Source organism: Phalacrocorax carbo, chromosome Z, assembly GCF_963921805.1.
Source record: "Phalacrocorax carbo chromosome Z, bPhaCar2.1, whole genome shotgun sequence".
NCBI lineage: Eukaryota > Metazoa > Chordata > Aves > Suliformes > Phalacrocoracidae > Phalacrocorax > Phalacrocorax carbo.
In genome coordinates this window covers 30,664,600-30,681,075 of record NC_087548.1, presented here as the reverse complement: position 1 = coordinate 30,681,075, position 16,476 = coordinate 30,664,600, and the positions used below count along the sequence as shown (strand labels likewise).

Sequence of the window (16,476 nt, the reverse complement as noted above, 5' to 3'; positions counted from 1 at the left end):
GTGTAGTTCTGTGCCCCACTTACTGGTTCCTCTGTGACAGCCTCCATATTTTAGCCCTGGACCTGACTAATGTGGACAAACGCAAGTCTCCCTAGTCTTGGATCACCCAGATGGTGTGTCATTCAAGAATCAGGCATGTTTCTGCTCTACACCTACACACCGGAGGAAGAAAGGAGGGCACTGCTGTCACTCAGCCTCCCACCACCATTTTTCACAGACACTGAATGAAAAAGAAGTTAGGAAGCAAGTTGTTGCCTGCTACCCCTGCAACAGACACAATTTATCCTAAAGACAGACCAACACCTCCCCTGTCCAAATCTTTTTATCTTCTGCTGAACCATGCTTCTACAAGGAAAGGTTGTTCCTATTGAAATTTTCTTTCCACCTTTCTACTGAGGTATAAGGTGCAACACAAGGACACTTCTGAACATCCCATTAAATACTCACTTTATTGCAAAATTAATATCATAAGGTAGAAAATTTACATTTCATATAGTTCAACTCTTGAAAGAAATGTACAAACCATGTTTCATTTGTGGAGGGGACAACATGAGATACCAACTGAGGGCAAGACTGGCCAACTGGTTGAGGGGTGCTCAGCTTGTAAAATGTGCGTGAAGAGTCCTTCACTTAATTATTCAATAGAGTGTATTCTAGTATTCATATTATCCTGGGTACTCTTTCAGTTCAAGGACTGGACAACGTGAAACACTTCAAAATACAAACAACACATGGCAGGCATGGTCACAATACAAACTGTGGCTCTGCCATTGCCTCACTAAGTGAATTCCAAAGTCCTAATATCTCTCTCTCTCTCTCTCTCTCAACATCCTCATCAGCAAAATAGTAATATTTCCGTACTTCAGAGGAGTATCTACTAAACATTAGGTACTATAAATTATGTGCTAATTTCTCTTACGCTGCAGTAAAGCCTGAGTGAAGTACTTTGTAGGAAATCCTCACTGTGTGCATCTGCCATTAACTTTGGATAAGGTTATCTATATAAAAGCATTGTATAGTAAATGAATCACTCATAGCTTAGCATCTTCTTTTTAAACTATTACTTGTTAGCTCTGCTGAACATGACACTGATTATAAAGAAACGCATGTCAAGTAGTAGTCCTTATGCTTAGAAAAATGATTAGAAGGTCTATAAGAATTATATATTGCTACTTCTTGTTTTCCAAGCTTTGGTTGAGAAAACTTGTGCAGAACTCTCCCTGCAGTTAAGGACCATGGCAGAAACTGACTGAGGGAAGTATTCTTCCCTACAGCTCCAGTTCAGCCAATACTGAGCAGGGGACCATGTCCCTCCTCATTAAGACAGGATTTAAGCATGTGATTAACTTGCAGAATATGCTCGATTGCCAAAACCACATGGATAAATGCTGTCTTGGAAAAGGACCATAAATAGATATAAGACTGTCAGCATCCCTTAGCCACATTATTTGGATTCACACAACACCTCAACCAAAGCACAGAGTTCTGTGTCTGTTAGCTGGTGGTGACTGACCTCATGCCACTTACCACTCTAATGGTCCACCCCTCCGCATTATGTGATTATTTTACAAATTATGCAAAAATATCTACAAAGCACCCCCTTCCTTCCCAAGCCATCATGAGATGTGGTTGATTAGGAGTCATCTCCCAGTCTTCATTCAGTGATCCTGTGTAAGGCTTTTCTGCATGCTGTCCAGGAAGCACACACGCTCTGTTGTGAGAGGTTTCTCATTTCATAGATGTTGAATACCCCATCACTTCTGTCTTGCAGCATGAAGCTCTTCCTTGGCCAAAGCAGCTAGTCCTTAGGTGCTTTGTGAAGAAGCCTGGGCGTCATATTTCCTAAAACTGTGGTTACGAAAAGATTCCCTGCAATGAAACAGATCCATAAATAAAGTTGGCAAATGAAAAAGAATCCAAGAAATAAATACCTGCCTTGTGAAAAGGAGCAGCTGACAAATCATCCGCTGAAACATGTTATGTGTTGGCAGGTCAGAGGCATATTCCTTCTTCCTCTCCCACCCCATGCTGGACACAGTGGCTTTGTGAAGAAGTGTATATTCATTAGTAAAGAACATAAATTGAGACTTTTATGTCTCAGTCATGGGCCTAAACCAGGTTATATTATCTGCGAGTGAACAGAGCACTCTGACTTCACACTGGCTACCAAACACATGGTGCCACGTGTTCAAAACAAAGACATACCTGTTCTATCTCCTTCCTGGCTTCAAATGTTGAAGAAAAGGCACGATATTTCCAAAATCTTTTCATTAGGGTGAGGGGGAAGTATTCTCTAACAATGCATTAAAGTGACATAAATCCCCTACCCCAGGAATGTGCAGCTTGAGAAACACAGTTAATACCGATTTCAGCTCCGGTGGAAGTCAGCAGACTTCAAGTAAGAAGTTGGCAGTATATATTATGGCCTGGTTTTTGCTGCCAGTAAAACTGCCTTTCTTCCTTGTAAAAATGGCATTTTTTTGTACAGTTACAACAGATAACCCTGCCCGAACTGTACCTTGTGCTATGGACTTTCACTACAGGTTTGTATAGCTCTGGGATCTTCCTCTCAATCATGGGTCTAAGGTTCTCCTTCAGCTTCCCATAGTTCTTTCTGAGCTCTAGCTGATATTCCCGCTGGTCAGCGGTAATAAGGCGCTTGTTTTTCTCCACTGCTTCACCACACCTAGGCAAAAGGAAAGAAAGAAGAGGCATGACATGTATCACCTACTTCTGTTAAACTCACTAACTTTGTGTTAGGTATTCTGAATGGCCAAGGATCCAGCTCCTCTGGGCTAGGCATTCCTCTGATAACTTGTCAAGTCCAAAATTATAATGAAGTAAGAAGAAACCTGTTTTATCCAAGTACACAAATTGAGGTGATATGTTTAAGATGTCAAAAATGCACGAGGGAGCTAATAAAAAGCAAATTTAATGACCATAGAACACTGAGCTACCTGCCTACTTACTGTGAACAGGATGCAGTGACAATAACAGAGAGCAGAGGCTGTATCTTCTGCATAAGGCTCATTTTTACTTAAACTTACCCTTTAACAATTACATTTTGTTTGGATGAAGGAGATTAATACCTTGCTATGTCAGTACGCTTCTTAAGATTTACAAGCGTATCTAAAACAATGGCTGTATGTGTCTACTACTACCAATGTGTCTGCATGACAGATAGCATCAAATGTTTTCTTATGAACAGCTTCCTACATAAAAATGTCATTCTATTAAAAATAAAATCAAGACAATAGTCTGAAACGTTTGATTTCTGTAAAATGTCAAAGATTAAACAAATGGAAGATCTTAATTTATACGTAATTAGTTTGAAGTGTTCAAATTTGCTCCCATTTGGGATGCAAAGCCTATGAAAGCATTGACCATGAAGCAGAGATAACAAGTCTGGACTAAGTGTCTAAAGTGCCACGATTAATGATGCTAACTTGCATAATTAACTACACATTCATATTATCGTTGCATTATTGAGACTATTGGCTTTATTGATGCAATTCAGCTTTTCAGTTTCGTTTTACTGACCTCATTATAAACTCTTTGAAGCATAACCTCAGCTTGTTGTGATGTCGGTAAAGTTTGGGGTCTGCTGGAATTTCAGCCAGGAACACTTGCGCTACCTCTAGCGGTCCCTTATAGGAATAACACAGGAAAATGTCAAAACCACCTGCTTACACTGAAAACAGAGCACTCGTTTGGCTAAGCGGTTTATTATTTCATCAGCAGAATCACGAAAGAAAAGAAAACTATGCATAGTCACCATAACAGGATGATTTTTGCTCCTTACCCCTCCCCCCCCCGCCTCCGCTGATTTCTCATTTGTCAAGCAGAGATTTTTTGCCCATCATATTTTATCCTCTCCTGTCCTTATTTTTCCTGCAGCCCCACAAAAAAGGGAACAGACAATTTCTACTCAGCAGAGGAGAACTGGGATAGCTCTACTGACAAACCCAGTGACATGAGAGAAACACAGCTCCTATGTGTGGCATTAAAAGGCCCTAAGGCAGTTAAATAACCCCTGTGCAAAAAAGGACCACTCTTTCCAAAGCTTACAACAACGTGTTATTTCAAACTAGAGGCTTTGGTTGATGCAGAATCTGGAGAAACTGAGAGGATTTAGGCTTTCAGCAGAGAAACCAAGCTCTGTGAAATTGTGGATAATGCCAAGTTTTCTCTCAGTTATGCCTTTATTGTTTTGTTTTAAATTTATTTAATTGCCTTTTTTGTTAGCAGGCACATTTATGTTGTAATTATTGCCTCCCAACTTTCTTTTGGGTCACTCAGGTCTTGACTTCATGTATTTTGTGTGAAATTTTGAGTCTGTGGTGGTCCCACAGCAAAATTATTATTATTCCCATTCCCCAAGGATACACCTAGAGTTAATAAAATGGCTGAGACAGCTAGTATGCTAGAAATGGAAAATCCTCAGATGCATTCACAAGGCTTCTGTGAATTTCTGCACCTGCAACCAAGACAGCACTTCCATGAGCACTTTCACCAAAAGCATACCTAATTAAGAGTATACAATGACTAAATATCAAGGGATGAAGTTTAAATGCACATTGTATCTAAATGTGTCTGACTAGATTTACTACTTCCAGTCCAAGAGATGAGAGCAAAAAAGAAAGCACAATGAGAAAAGTATGCAGAAACTCTTCATCTGTCTTATTTGGATCCCCTACCTGATTTACAGTGGCTCCAACTGATCCCTGCAAAACCATCTGGAGCATTTTGGCATCTGGTGGTTCTTGGTTGGTGGCTGCAGTTAGTTCCTGGGTTTTTTTCCGCATATCTTCAATAGCTACTTCAATTGGGGTTAAAATTAACTAATGGAAAGGGAAGAAAAGATGCTTCGTTACCTGAATCATGCATCCAGATGACCTATTCTAAATCTGGCAATATAGCTCTGACCCCAGTTTAGCTCTTTGACTGTATTTTATCAGCCTGAAGTACAGCCATGAAATAAAAGCTCCACTCATCCTCCTACATAGCATTACAACCAGGAGGTCAAAAGACGAATGTACATGTGTTAACATCTCTTCTCCATAGAAAACACCCATCTTGAATTGTGAATTCATCTTGAATTCTATGCAATTCCTATTTATGAAAGTAACATGTCTGAGAAATTCAGCCTTCTTTTTTTCTGCCAAGCACAGAATTTGAAAATCTTCCCACCCAGAGACTCCTTCAGCCCTTGAGAAATCAGATCTGTCCTGAAACCCAGTTACCTCTTCTTTCTGGATGACATTGATTCTAGTTTTGATGTAGGGGAAAGCATGCATTGTGGTTAGGATGGTGTTCCTCTTGTACTGCTCGCTAAGCTCTCCTCTTGGACGCCCATCCATGGTGAAAGGCGTAGTGTACATGAACCGACAGAGGTTGAAGTTCTTCTCAAAATAGGTTACCCTGTCTTTCAACTCATACTCATCAAAATATGGCTCCACAAAAGTAATTTGTATGTATGCCTGAGGAAAGAGGGAAGAACCATTATACTACTTTACAACCCAAGGAGTGTAAAAGGAATGGCATATGTGAAATATCCTGTAGTTCACATTGGCTAAACATCATCTGGAAGAGCACAGAGCTGCAAATCCTTCAGGGCTCCTCTATTTTTCAGAGCTGACAAAACTTGCTTCTGGGGAGGGCACAGCTTAACCCTGGGGATCAGAGCCAGAGCAGGGATCACAGATCAGAACCTCTAATTTCCACACTCTGTGACAAGCTACCAAACTAAGCCTTTCAGAGAGGCTTTAAGGGCATGCCTGGGCACAGAGATACAGCCAAGTTGGGGGTTCTTTATGTGCCTTAATGTCTGAGCGTAAAAGTTTCAAGGGAATCCCCTTCTCTTCCGTTCTCTTCTGTTACAAAGCACTCAACACTCTCAGTAGTACTTTCCCTACCTTATTGGGATCCAGCTTTCTTTTGTCCACAGGAGCAGAGTCTTTAATCACTTCAACAGCATCCTCCCCAAAACACTGACCATAAAATCCCTGAAAAGAAACAGAATTATCCCGGAGTGTTTTCAGTCCTTAATGAAATGCTAATGATCTGTATACTCCTAGGAGAAAGGAGTAACCGCGACAATTTCTGGGCTCTGTACAGTCAGTGTACTGCTTCATGAACCACAGCTGGCTAGGGTAAGGCATCTTCCAACAAAGATCATTGTAAGTTGCTCACAAAAAAGCAGAACTCAAGGTAAAGCAATCAGAAGGGAACACTGCGGTTACATGAAAAAGGTAAAAAGATATCAAAGCAAATACCTGGCTTGCTCAAATCAAATCATTCAATATATTACAGGCCTGCCCACAAGAGGCAGAAAGCGGGATCCGTGTTGGAACAGAATGGATCACTTTTGTCATTATGCTGTAAGAAGGGCTACAATGATAAGGATATACACAAAAGAAATAACCTATGATACAAATCAGTTTGTTAACTGATTTTTATGTAGCAACAATACTATAAGAACCGTGTGGTTTCATTAGAAAGTATAACATAACACTGGAGATCATACTAACACAGTGTTTTTTTCTTTACCTCTAATCTGTGAGAAATCTCAGGAAGTTTGGTAATTGCAGGCTCCTTATAAACAAATTCCTGTTCATCCAAGTCCCCAAATTTGGATCCATAGAAACCAACACGGAAGTAAGTTCCAAACATTCGCTTTTGACCCTAATTGATAAAAAGAAAGAGGAAATTTACAATTAATTTTTTATGTCAACGTTATAGTATTTGGATGCCTTTTTCCCAGCTGATGTATAAGAAAACACACTAATCCTACCTTTTCCCTAGTTCAGAACCAGTTCTATGTATCATCAGTGCTGATGGATTAGAAACACATATTCATGAAGAAATGCATACATATTAAAGGGACATTTACCTGAAATCTAATTTAAAATTTAGGCTAATCGTGAAGTGACTTTCGCAAAACAAAATAATTTTTTAATTCCATTGGATGCACATTAACAAAATTAAAATTTTGCAATGAAAATTGATAGGAATATGAAACTGACTAGACGCAGCAGTAAGATTCTTCTGGAGAAAGAGAAGAAAAGGGGCAGTATGAGTGCTGAGAATTTAGCTAAGCTTTTGTATTTCTTCTGTTTTGTGACTGAAAACAGTATTTAATTGACAATAAAGTTATTTTTCTTAAATAGATATGGCCAGGTGGAATCACGCATGTTCTTATTCTAAGTTTGTCCTGTTCAGCTATTTTTCTGTAATTCTAATCCAGTTTTGTATTCATCTCTGCTTTTTCCTACAGAGAGGATAAACCCTCTTTTCACTGTAGGCTACCCTCTGTAGGTAGGCCAAAGCAGATGGAAGCTTTTGTTAGAGAAAGAAAATGGATCTATTTCATGTGAACATTTTATTATCACCAGCCTTAAACAAACAGTGCAACCCAGCAATGCGTCTTGCTAGCAGTGCCTTGCCTCGCAAGTACCTTATTAATAATGCTGTCAAAGGCCTTCTGTAGTTTGCTGTGTGTCAAGGTAAGCTTCCTGAAGTCTCGATGTGCTTCTAGTATGGGGATGACAATTTTGTACACCTCGTTCACAGTTTCATACAATCCCCCCTTGGGAGAAAAAAAAAAAGGAAAAAAAATAGAAGAAAAGAAGTGAGTCTTCATGCACTCTGAAAAGAAACTAGGTCTCTATTAATGGCCTCCTGAAAAGGGGATTTATGGGACTCATCTTTTAATCTGCTATGTTGATTGTTTTAGCTTTCTAAAAACTAGTAATAGTAAAAGGTGGTTCCAAGCTGTAAACAACAAACTGGATCTAATTTGGATCTCTGAGCTGTTGGGCTTCCAGGCCCAAATTCCTGTGCAAAGCACATGTTTTCTACTTAGGGGCTAGAAGAGTTAGAAATGCAGGTGAGCAGAAGAAAATGGATTTGTTTAGTACGTATATTTCAGGGCAACCAGAACTGCATCTGGACAAAAGGAACCCAAATTATATCTTTAGAGCTGCTAAATCATATATCCTCATTAGCCCTACAGCAATATAATGAGCTACTACTTGAGTATTAACATAATGACTCTTTACATGGTAAATGTAGATTATGAGGCTGAGGCTGGTGGTTGTATGCTGTGTAAAAGCACAGGAGTAACTCTCACATGCTCTCTAAAATCTGTAGTATAAGCAAGATATTTTTCTTAAATGTACTATGCCATGAAAATACCAACCAAAAGATTCGGTTCATGCCTGGGAGAATCACCTTCTGCTGATGCTGCCTGTAGTCTGCACAGTAGAGGTGGATGTATGGCTGAGCCAGGCTACCTGAAAAGCCTAGCTTACCTAATCAGGCTGAAGCAGGGCTGGGTCAGCCTTAAGATGTGTCTCTGCTTCTTGTTGTTTGCAGTGGGGCAGATCTGTGGAGCCTGGTTTAGCAGTAAGACTTTGTTTCCTTGTGTGAAGGAAAATAAGCTATGGATCTGGCCCAGATAGCCCCACTCCATCTCCCAGTGATTTTGGCCCTCACTCACCGTGCTGAAGAGCTCTGCTGCTTGTTCCAGCAGCCCTACCAGGCCACTTTCTGAGAAATACCTCCCAGAACATATACCATCTTCATCTGGAGACAAAATATCATCTGAAACAGCAGATTCCTCCAGCACATTGGATGAAATGTTCTAAAATACATCAGAGCAGAGAAATCAGAAACCTAGATCAATAGTCTATCATAAAGATGGAGGCAGAAACAGTTTCAACGCATTTACATGATGGGAAGAAGAATGAGATTATACAAGTGCGGCCAGGGGATACACAGTTAAATTCCACTTAGAAGTGAATGTAACATCATAAATCTCCACAGATGGCCATCAGGAGTTTCGCTACAAGAACCCTAAACTTCCTTTCTTGCCTCAGGTTTAAAAGGCATACTCCTGTAGGTCGCAAACTGGCCTCTCTCTGGTGGCTGGATTTCCATGAAGCTGCAATGAGCTCAGTCTCTGACGCTGCTGGGATCACAACCAATGTGCCCTTCCTGCTGCTGGCCCCTGGGGGTGGGAAATTCCAAGCTGCGCCCTGGATCTCCTGCCACCTGCTTGAAGAAGTTCAACTTTCAAGTTGTTGATTTGACTTCTGCAAGCAGAGGAGAAATAGTACAGAGACAATATTGCTCTAAAAACTGCAATAACTGAATGCTGCTTCTTGTTTCAGCCTTTGCCATATTACACCTTGATCCTGCAGAATTTACTTGGTTTCTTGTTAAAGTAACTGATCTTATTGTGTCTTTAAACAGAACTAGATAAAATACACATTGTCAGTCACTCTTTGATATTCTAGACCATGAAATAATATGTCCACAGTTCTTCAGGATCCCTTTGAATAAATGTCACTGTGTAAAGTCAACATTAAAAATGTTATAATACATAGAAATACATGTAAATGAACATTAAAATATGTGTACATACAGTACGGAACTAGCATATGTAAGTTTCACCAGCAGCAGAAAAGCTAAGCTTCGATTTGCTAGTAATTAAAAGGAGTTAAATTAGTGTCATAGTGTCTCACTTCAGCAGAAACTGGCAACGACAATCTGTCTGAGTGCAGGATAGATGCCAGCTGGCTAGCTAGCTGAGTCCTTAAAGACATCTTTATAAAATGGCACAGACACTGAGGGCTGTTACTATTGATCAGATTTCAGATAAAGAATTGGCACCACACATCACTAGCAACATGGGACTTTCTCCTTTGGGTTTTGTGGATGTATTTATTTCTCCATGGGTGAAATTTATGCCAACCATGCTGCCATCACAGTGCCTAGTCTGCACATACTGTCAGCTCCACTGGAAGGGTGAGCACAAAGTTCAGGAAAGCATTTGCAGGAATTAAGAATACATCTGAATTTCAGCCAGAGGGAAAACTGCAGCATGTTTTAGCACAGTCATGCCACTTTTTACCTACCAGTCTCACTGAAGATAGTGACTTCAACCAGAGTTAGCCTCCCCGGCACATACCTAGGGCAATCATACAACCCATGTTCCAGCTCAATTTCTAGTTTTCCTTTTCTGTAACAGTAGCCTTAAGGACTGTTTCCACAGAATGGCATGTGGCCTTTGGGTTTTCTTTTTTGTAGCAAGAGTCCGAAGGAGTGATTTATTTATGAAAGTAACCAAGAAAGTCACAGATACCAATTACCTTTTCTTTGCCTTTAAACCTCTTTAATAACTAATGTCAGGTATGTATTTCCATGTTTTACAGACTACACACTCCAGTAGGAGAGAGCCTTTATGATGTATTCCTGGTGCTTGCATGATCTTTTGCAAAGTGGACATGCCTCACCCACTTTTTGCCTTGATCTGCCTTTCATATTGAAGATTTTTATACGTCCCTTATATAATAAAGGCAATACACAAATTATCATGTATATAATCGGCAATTGTTTTGGACATCACAAGCCTAGTTTTCTTCATGGAAAAAGAAACACTTGTGTAAACTGAAGAGGCTTTACTGTGATCCAGAGCCCTTACCACCATGTTAGATATGGCTAGGGTAGCTTGCAACCTCGATCCCCAAAATAGCACAGTTGAATTCGGCTACTGCTAAACCTAGGCTAATTAGCTCTGTGCCTCTGCAGGTAGACACACACACTAAGTCCTTGCCTGTCACAATATAAAGTGGCTTTAAAGTCAGTCCCTATGCAATTCATACTCTTGCTAAGTCCGCCTTAACACTTGCAAAGGGGATTTAGTGTAAACATGAATTAAGCTCAAAGGGAATTTCACTGAAAGTGATCCTGTTCTGATTTTGAGGGATAGTTTTGATTGCACAAAGGGAAGCACATATAATTTTGTCTGGTGCAGTATACGGAAAAGTGTTACTCTACTGACAGTCAGTTTTATGGATGCTAACAGTAACTGCATAAGACCTAGATCAATTAATCCAGAATAATCTTTTTTAATACACATAATTATCATCCTCAATTCCACAAGTAAATGTATATCACTAATATTAATTTCACATCTAAACTAAATGAAGAAATGACCACAGAAAGAGTCAGTGACTGAAATCTGGCACTCCAGGTACAGCCAAGTAGTGTTTCTCTCTTTTAACAAGGTCATATGAACAAGATCTTCACAGGTGCTAAAAAAACACAAACCTGTTTGTAAAAAATGGGAGCTCTTGTCTTGAAAGGCTTTGTAAAAATGCAAAGTGTTATTACAGTTAATTATTGTTATTGAGCAAACTGAAATTCAAAATTATGCTGTCAGATAGAGAGTTGTGCAGTTGGGTTTCTGGTCATTAAGGCGTTTCATTACCTCTCTCCTTTGGAGCAACTGTTCCTTTGGCAAACAAGTATTTACACAAGCATTTTGATGAGAGAGATTGATTTGTTGCTTTTAAACTCCAAAGTTTTTGCTTGCCTAGTGCCTTGTAGAAGAGACTTCAGTTCTCTGAAATAACTGGAAACACACCAACTCATGGCAATCTGCATAATCTCGGAGCAATGGAAGGCAGAATTGCATTAGGGTCAAGTGTGTGAGATTACAAGCATTCAAGGCAGCCTGGGAGTAGGATGACATTGGGAAGGGAATGTGGATTTCACCAATGTCTACATGATGATAGTATGTAACAAGCAGGCAGAAAAGAAGAAAATAGAAGTAATGAATGGAAGTTAGAAGTATACAAAACTGATAAAGGATGCAAAATGGCAGAAGCATAAATCCATGGCCAGAAATTTAGCCAGTAAAACGCATATATACATCTATCTTAAGAGTAAAGGAATTTAAGAATAACACTAGTCCCTCACCTGACTGCTAAGGTGGAATTGCAAATACTAATGCCCAACATACTAAACTCAATTCAAAATGCCAAATGGTTCAGTCATGTTCACATTTACTATTCTGAAGGGAAAAAACCCTCTGGTAGTATGGTTATATCAAGGAATGAAGAATGTACCAACTACTACTGTTAGCTATTTCAAAATCACCTGGACTATAAAATGTGCTCCTCAACAGTTTAAAAGAGCTAAGCAAAAGGGTATTCAGGCAGCAAATACTGAGTTGCCATATGTTTTAGAAAACTGGGGGAAGATCTAGAGGAGGAGATGTGTTTTGGGGACCACATTTTTTTAAAAGCAAACAAGATAAGCAGACAGTGGTAGGTTTATCAGCCTGCATCCCGGACAAAGTTTTACTAAAGAAAAAAAATAATGGTATTGCAATTAATCTGAATCAACATCAGACTCTAGAAACCTGATACTTTTAAAGCCATTACAGTCTCAAAAGGCAATAATGGCCAAACAGTAGGTATCTATACAACATCTGAGTTGAATCTGCAAAACATTTCCAATAATTAGTTGGAATGATTCGTAATCATTGCAGCAAATGGTTCGTGAATGAACAATGGTTTTCACTGGTCCTAAAGAATAATGATAAAGGAGGAATCATCAACCCACGGGAATATTCTAAAGGTTCAGCCATTTCTGTTTTTAATAATGTGTGAATAAAAGAGTAAAATCACTGAATTTGCACATGAAGTCAGTTCAGGTAAGCGTAACCAAAACTGCATAATCTGATAAACTATGTATAAATACCTGCATTTCAAAATGTCCAATTCTAACAACAGAGTTATGCTTTCATCTAGGTGATATAGGAGAGTGAAAAACAAAACCCAAGAAAACTCTCTGGAAATGATCAACGTAAAGAGCTCAACAATGTCAAAAGAGCCAGTGGAGTCGTTGAAGAGATAAGCAGAGATACTTGCCAGATTTAAAGAATTTATGGGATATTTTTACCTGACTTTGATGTGACTGTGTATAGACTATGGTGACTGTGTCATTCATCAATCAAAAGGGTGTTGGTTAGTTACCAAACAGTCAAAAAATTGGAGAACTTTTCTAAAAGAACTGAGTAGCTCCAATTACCCCGATTAGGAGAAAGAAGTTTGAAAGATGCATCTGTCACATTGATAAGTAACAGCCCGAGGAAAAGGCATGTGCTAACAGAGGGATTCTACTTCGCAAACAAGAGATTACACTATCCAACTGCTGGAAATAGAAGCCAGAGACTAGCCAGATACTAAAGTATCAGTTTCATCAATAAGCATAAATCATTGGAATAACCTACCAGGAGTGGTGATGGTTACTCTGCCATTGTAACTTTTCCTTCCCATAGATGCACTTCTACTTCGCTTAACACAAGAAGGAATACACACACCAGAAGAGGCCATTCCAGCCTTATGCTGTCTGGGCTTGGGAGCCTTTTCTTACCTGAAAGCTGACACTGCCCACTGGGAGATAGTTTCGATCTTCAAGCATGCTGAGGTATTCTGCCACCAGTGCTGCAGCATGGACCAGACACATGGCTGCTTCTGTGTAGCACTTCCTCTTTGTGTGCTTCTCTGCCATGTTCTGCAGCCAGGTTAGCCTCAGGTCCGGTGACGTCTGGTATCCTTTGGCAATTCTAACAACACAGGGCAGAAAGGAGGTGTGAACAGTCACTTCTTCTCAAGTAACAGAAAGAATCTTTATAATTCTCCACCTGGGCTGAATAGAGGGAGGCATCTCTCTTTAATCTGTATAATTCACTAAGCACAGGGCAAAAGAAATGGTTAGGCAGGGGTAGGCAGGACACACAGGGGCTATGAGGAGAGTAGAACTCCTAAACCTAAAACTCTTCACTGGTCATTAGTCCCTGACTCCCACCCTTGCCCAAATCTACACCCAGCTCTCAGTGACTCCACTGCACTATGCTCAGTCCTGCAGCCTGGGTCCCCTGTGACAGATCAGCTGTTCTAAAGTGGGAATGTACACAAACAGAACAGCTAGAGAGTTTGTCCACAACTAGTCCCTAAAATGCACAGTTCCTGTTCTCACCTCACTGAAGAATTTCCTCAGTAGCAATTCTAAGTGGATTCACCTGTACATGAGATCCATAAGCATCTCTGGATCTTCCTGAAATTCCCTCATTTTCACTGTATCTGATAAGATGCTGTTCAGATTACACAGCAGCTCCTCCACCTGCAGTAATACAAAGATCAACATACATTTCTTAGGTGTCTATTTCTTTCCCTTCCAGAAAAATAACAGCAACTGCACCACATCATGTTACTCTGTTTTAGTCCATCTTACCCAAGGAAATACCAGGATGCTGAATTGCTACAGGATATGTTTTCCCAACGTTATTCAATATAGCAAAGACTGCCGATATAGCAAATCTTATATACATGTTTTAATTAACCAAAATGAGCTGGAATAGTTTAATCTGAATGAAAAAAAGTCAAACTTATGTGCTAATATTCAACTTTAGTTGATCTGTGATCTGACAACAAAGCAGATGTTTTTGTTAAGTCTTCAGCACAAGCTGAGTTACTGTAAGGATTTGAGCAAAGCATCTGACAGTTGTCTGAAATGTTTTTTGTTATTGCTGCTGCTGCTTTATGATTTGAAAAAGGGATAGAAGTTTCCATGATGTTACTTGTCTGAAAACCTAATGAAACAAATTCCATCTTGGGAAACTCTTACAGGGTATAGTTCTGGGGTCTAGAATGATGTTGTACACAAAGCTAAGGATGGTTCTCCTGTAATGTGATTTTGGTGAAACTTCTCAAGAGTTTATTCTATGGAATTATGTCCTCCACTTCTTCCCCACTTATTGTTGTGTGAGAAATAAACTCATGCAGTAACCCCTGCATCCTCATTTTCATTGCTTTGGAAGACTAAGATCTCGGACTTGCTGCAAGCACATTCCTAAGTGAAAGCTTCTGATAAATGCCACAGATGTCATAAAAAATTTGACCTGAATGGGAAATGGAGTTGCCTGCATATCCGCATCTTCCTCTGCATAGGCTAGGATGGTTCGTAAGGATCGTCGAAGGAATTCCTCATTAAACTCAGGTGATTTGCCAACCAGAGAGGCTAGTGACATGGTCACCTGCATCTTCACTCTTGCAAAATTCTTCCAGAAGAAAAAACAAAAACATGAGAGAATAATGGCTGCACTGCACCATGCATAACAGTTCATGTATCTCTGTCTACTGTATAAACTAAACCCACTTTCCCCTGCCTACAGTGACTGCGTTAAACTCACCACTCACATGAGCGGCCCCTCGTGCATCAAAGCCAGTCCTGTTTTACATGGTTAAGCCAAAGTTCCTTAATTCTAACATGTCTGTACTTTGGGGCAAGAATGTACCTTAGAACACATATGCTTCCTCGAGACAAGGGGAAGTCAGAAGTACCACTTTCCCTGTCTGCACAGGCCAGGGGGTGTGTAGATCAGGCCACCCACAGAGAAGAAGAGGGAGCAGGACTGGGAGAACATTGTGGAAACAAGTCTGGGAAGCAACAGGCCTCTAAGGGCTTCACATGGTGAGGTACCATACCTTGCTGATCATGGTGTCTCAGAGGGATGTTTTCCTCATGCAAAGCCAAGTTTTTACATATTCAAGGCTTTTAAAGTAACAACTAGGGAAGAAAATGCTGTCCAAGATCAGACGCTATCCAAATTTCTAATGCATATCCTTTTGTGCTAGGACATTGTGAACCTACATGCATAATATATGCATTTTGCTCCATATGTGTGGTAAGAAACAGAGCCTAGTCCTGAGATGAAGGGGCCAGCAAAGAAATCCCATTGATACAAGCATACACTAGCTCTACTGAGGTTGTAACTGCAATTAGAATAGAACGAGTCTAAGCTTAAGTAGTTCTGACACAGGAGTTAAAAAAAACCAAACAAACAACGTGACAAAATGGTGGCACAAAATGTACTGCTATTCTCAAAATCTTACACTGGTAGAGCTGAAGCTGTATCTCATGAGGAGATAAAGAGTGGCACAGGCTTGAGTTCGTGTAACATCTATGCTGCTGCTGCAGTGATGGAGAACTCTTTGACACAGGTCAGCACACTGTTCAACCTCCTCTTCAAACAGGAAATCTCCAAACTAAGGGAGACAGAGAAGAAAATGTTAATTACTCTTGTTTCTGGCCATTAAAACATCATTAGCTTAGTGCACAAAAATCACAGGATTCAGACAAAGACTAAAATTTGCAAAAACTACATTTTATACTTTTTTTAATTTGGACTTCCAATTCCTGTGACACTACAGGTTCCATTTTCAAGCTTTTCTACAGAGAAGAAAATAGTCTTTGAGTTTAGAAAAAGAACTGCAAAAACAGAGAGAACAAAACATTTCTCAGAGTCCCATGGCTCCAGGAGCTTTTGAAAACATCAAACGTTGCAAAATTCTTAGAAGCATGGAGTGTTGCTATTTTCAGACTATTTAATCGTTGATGAAATATGCAAATAATTCCTTAAGCATAAGGAGCAATTACTAGCTTTTTGCATCAATGCCGCCCTTCCAGTGCGTTCTTCCTCTTACAGTGTGCCACAAAACTTCCATTGCCCAGCCTTCATAGCAGACCCTCCTTTACAGTGCCTCCACAATGCACCTAGCAGGCGATAAACCCAGGGGGCAGGATGTCTGTCCTATGAAACACTCACCATAGGCAGCACAG

The 16,476-nt window shown here is 40.0% G+C and overlaps 1 protein-coding gene across 2 annotated transcripts in view; it reads right to left on the bottom strand.

The window, feature by feature from the left end:
- Positions 1-436: 436 nt before the first annotated feature.
- Positions 437-16,476, bottom strand: part of DOCK8 (dedicator of cytokinesis 8) — a 95,008-nt gene continuing 78,968 nt past the window's right edge. For both annotated transcript variants that reach the window (XM_064438327.1, XM_064438328.1), the window contains 13 exons: positions 15,750-15,902; positions 14,756-14,914; positions 13,877-13,977; positions 13,228-13,420; positions 8,501-8,644; positions 7,457-7,588; positions 6,550-6,684; positions 5,916-6,005; positions 5,244-5,480; positions 4,698-4,841; positions 3,541-3,647; positions 2,519-2,686; positions 437-1,869 (listed from right to left, as the gene is read on the bottom strand). In XM_064438327.1, the coding sequence (XP_064294397.1) occupies positions 1,806-1,869; positions 2,519-2,686; positions 3,541-3,647; positions 4,698-4,841; positions 5,244-5,480; positions 5,916-6,005; positions 6,550-6,684; positions 7,457-7,588; positions 8,501-8,644; positions 13,228-13,420; positions 13,877-13,977; positions 14,756-14,914; positions 15,750-15,902 (1,827 nt within the window). In that variant the 3' untranslated portion in view covers positions 437-1,805. The remainder of the gene's footprint in view (positions 1,870-2,518; positions 2,687-3,540; positions 3,648-4,697; positions 4,842-5,243; positions 5,481-5,915; positions 6,006-6,549; positions 6,685-7,456; positions 7,589-8,500; positions 8,645-13,227; positions 13,421-13,876; positions 13,978-14,755; positions 14,915-15,749; positions 15,903-16,476) is intronic.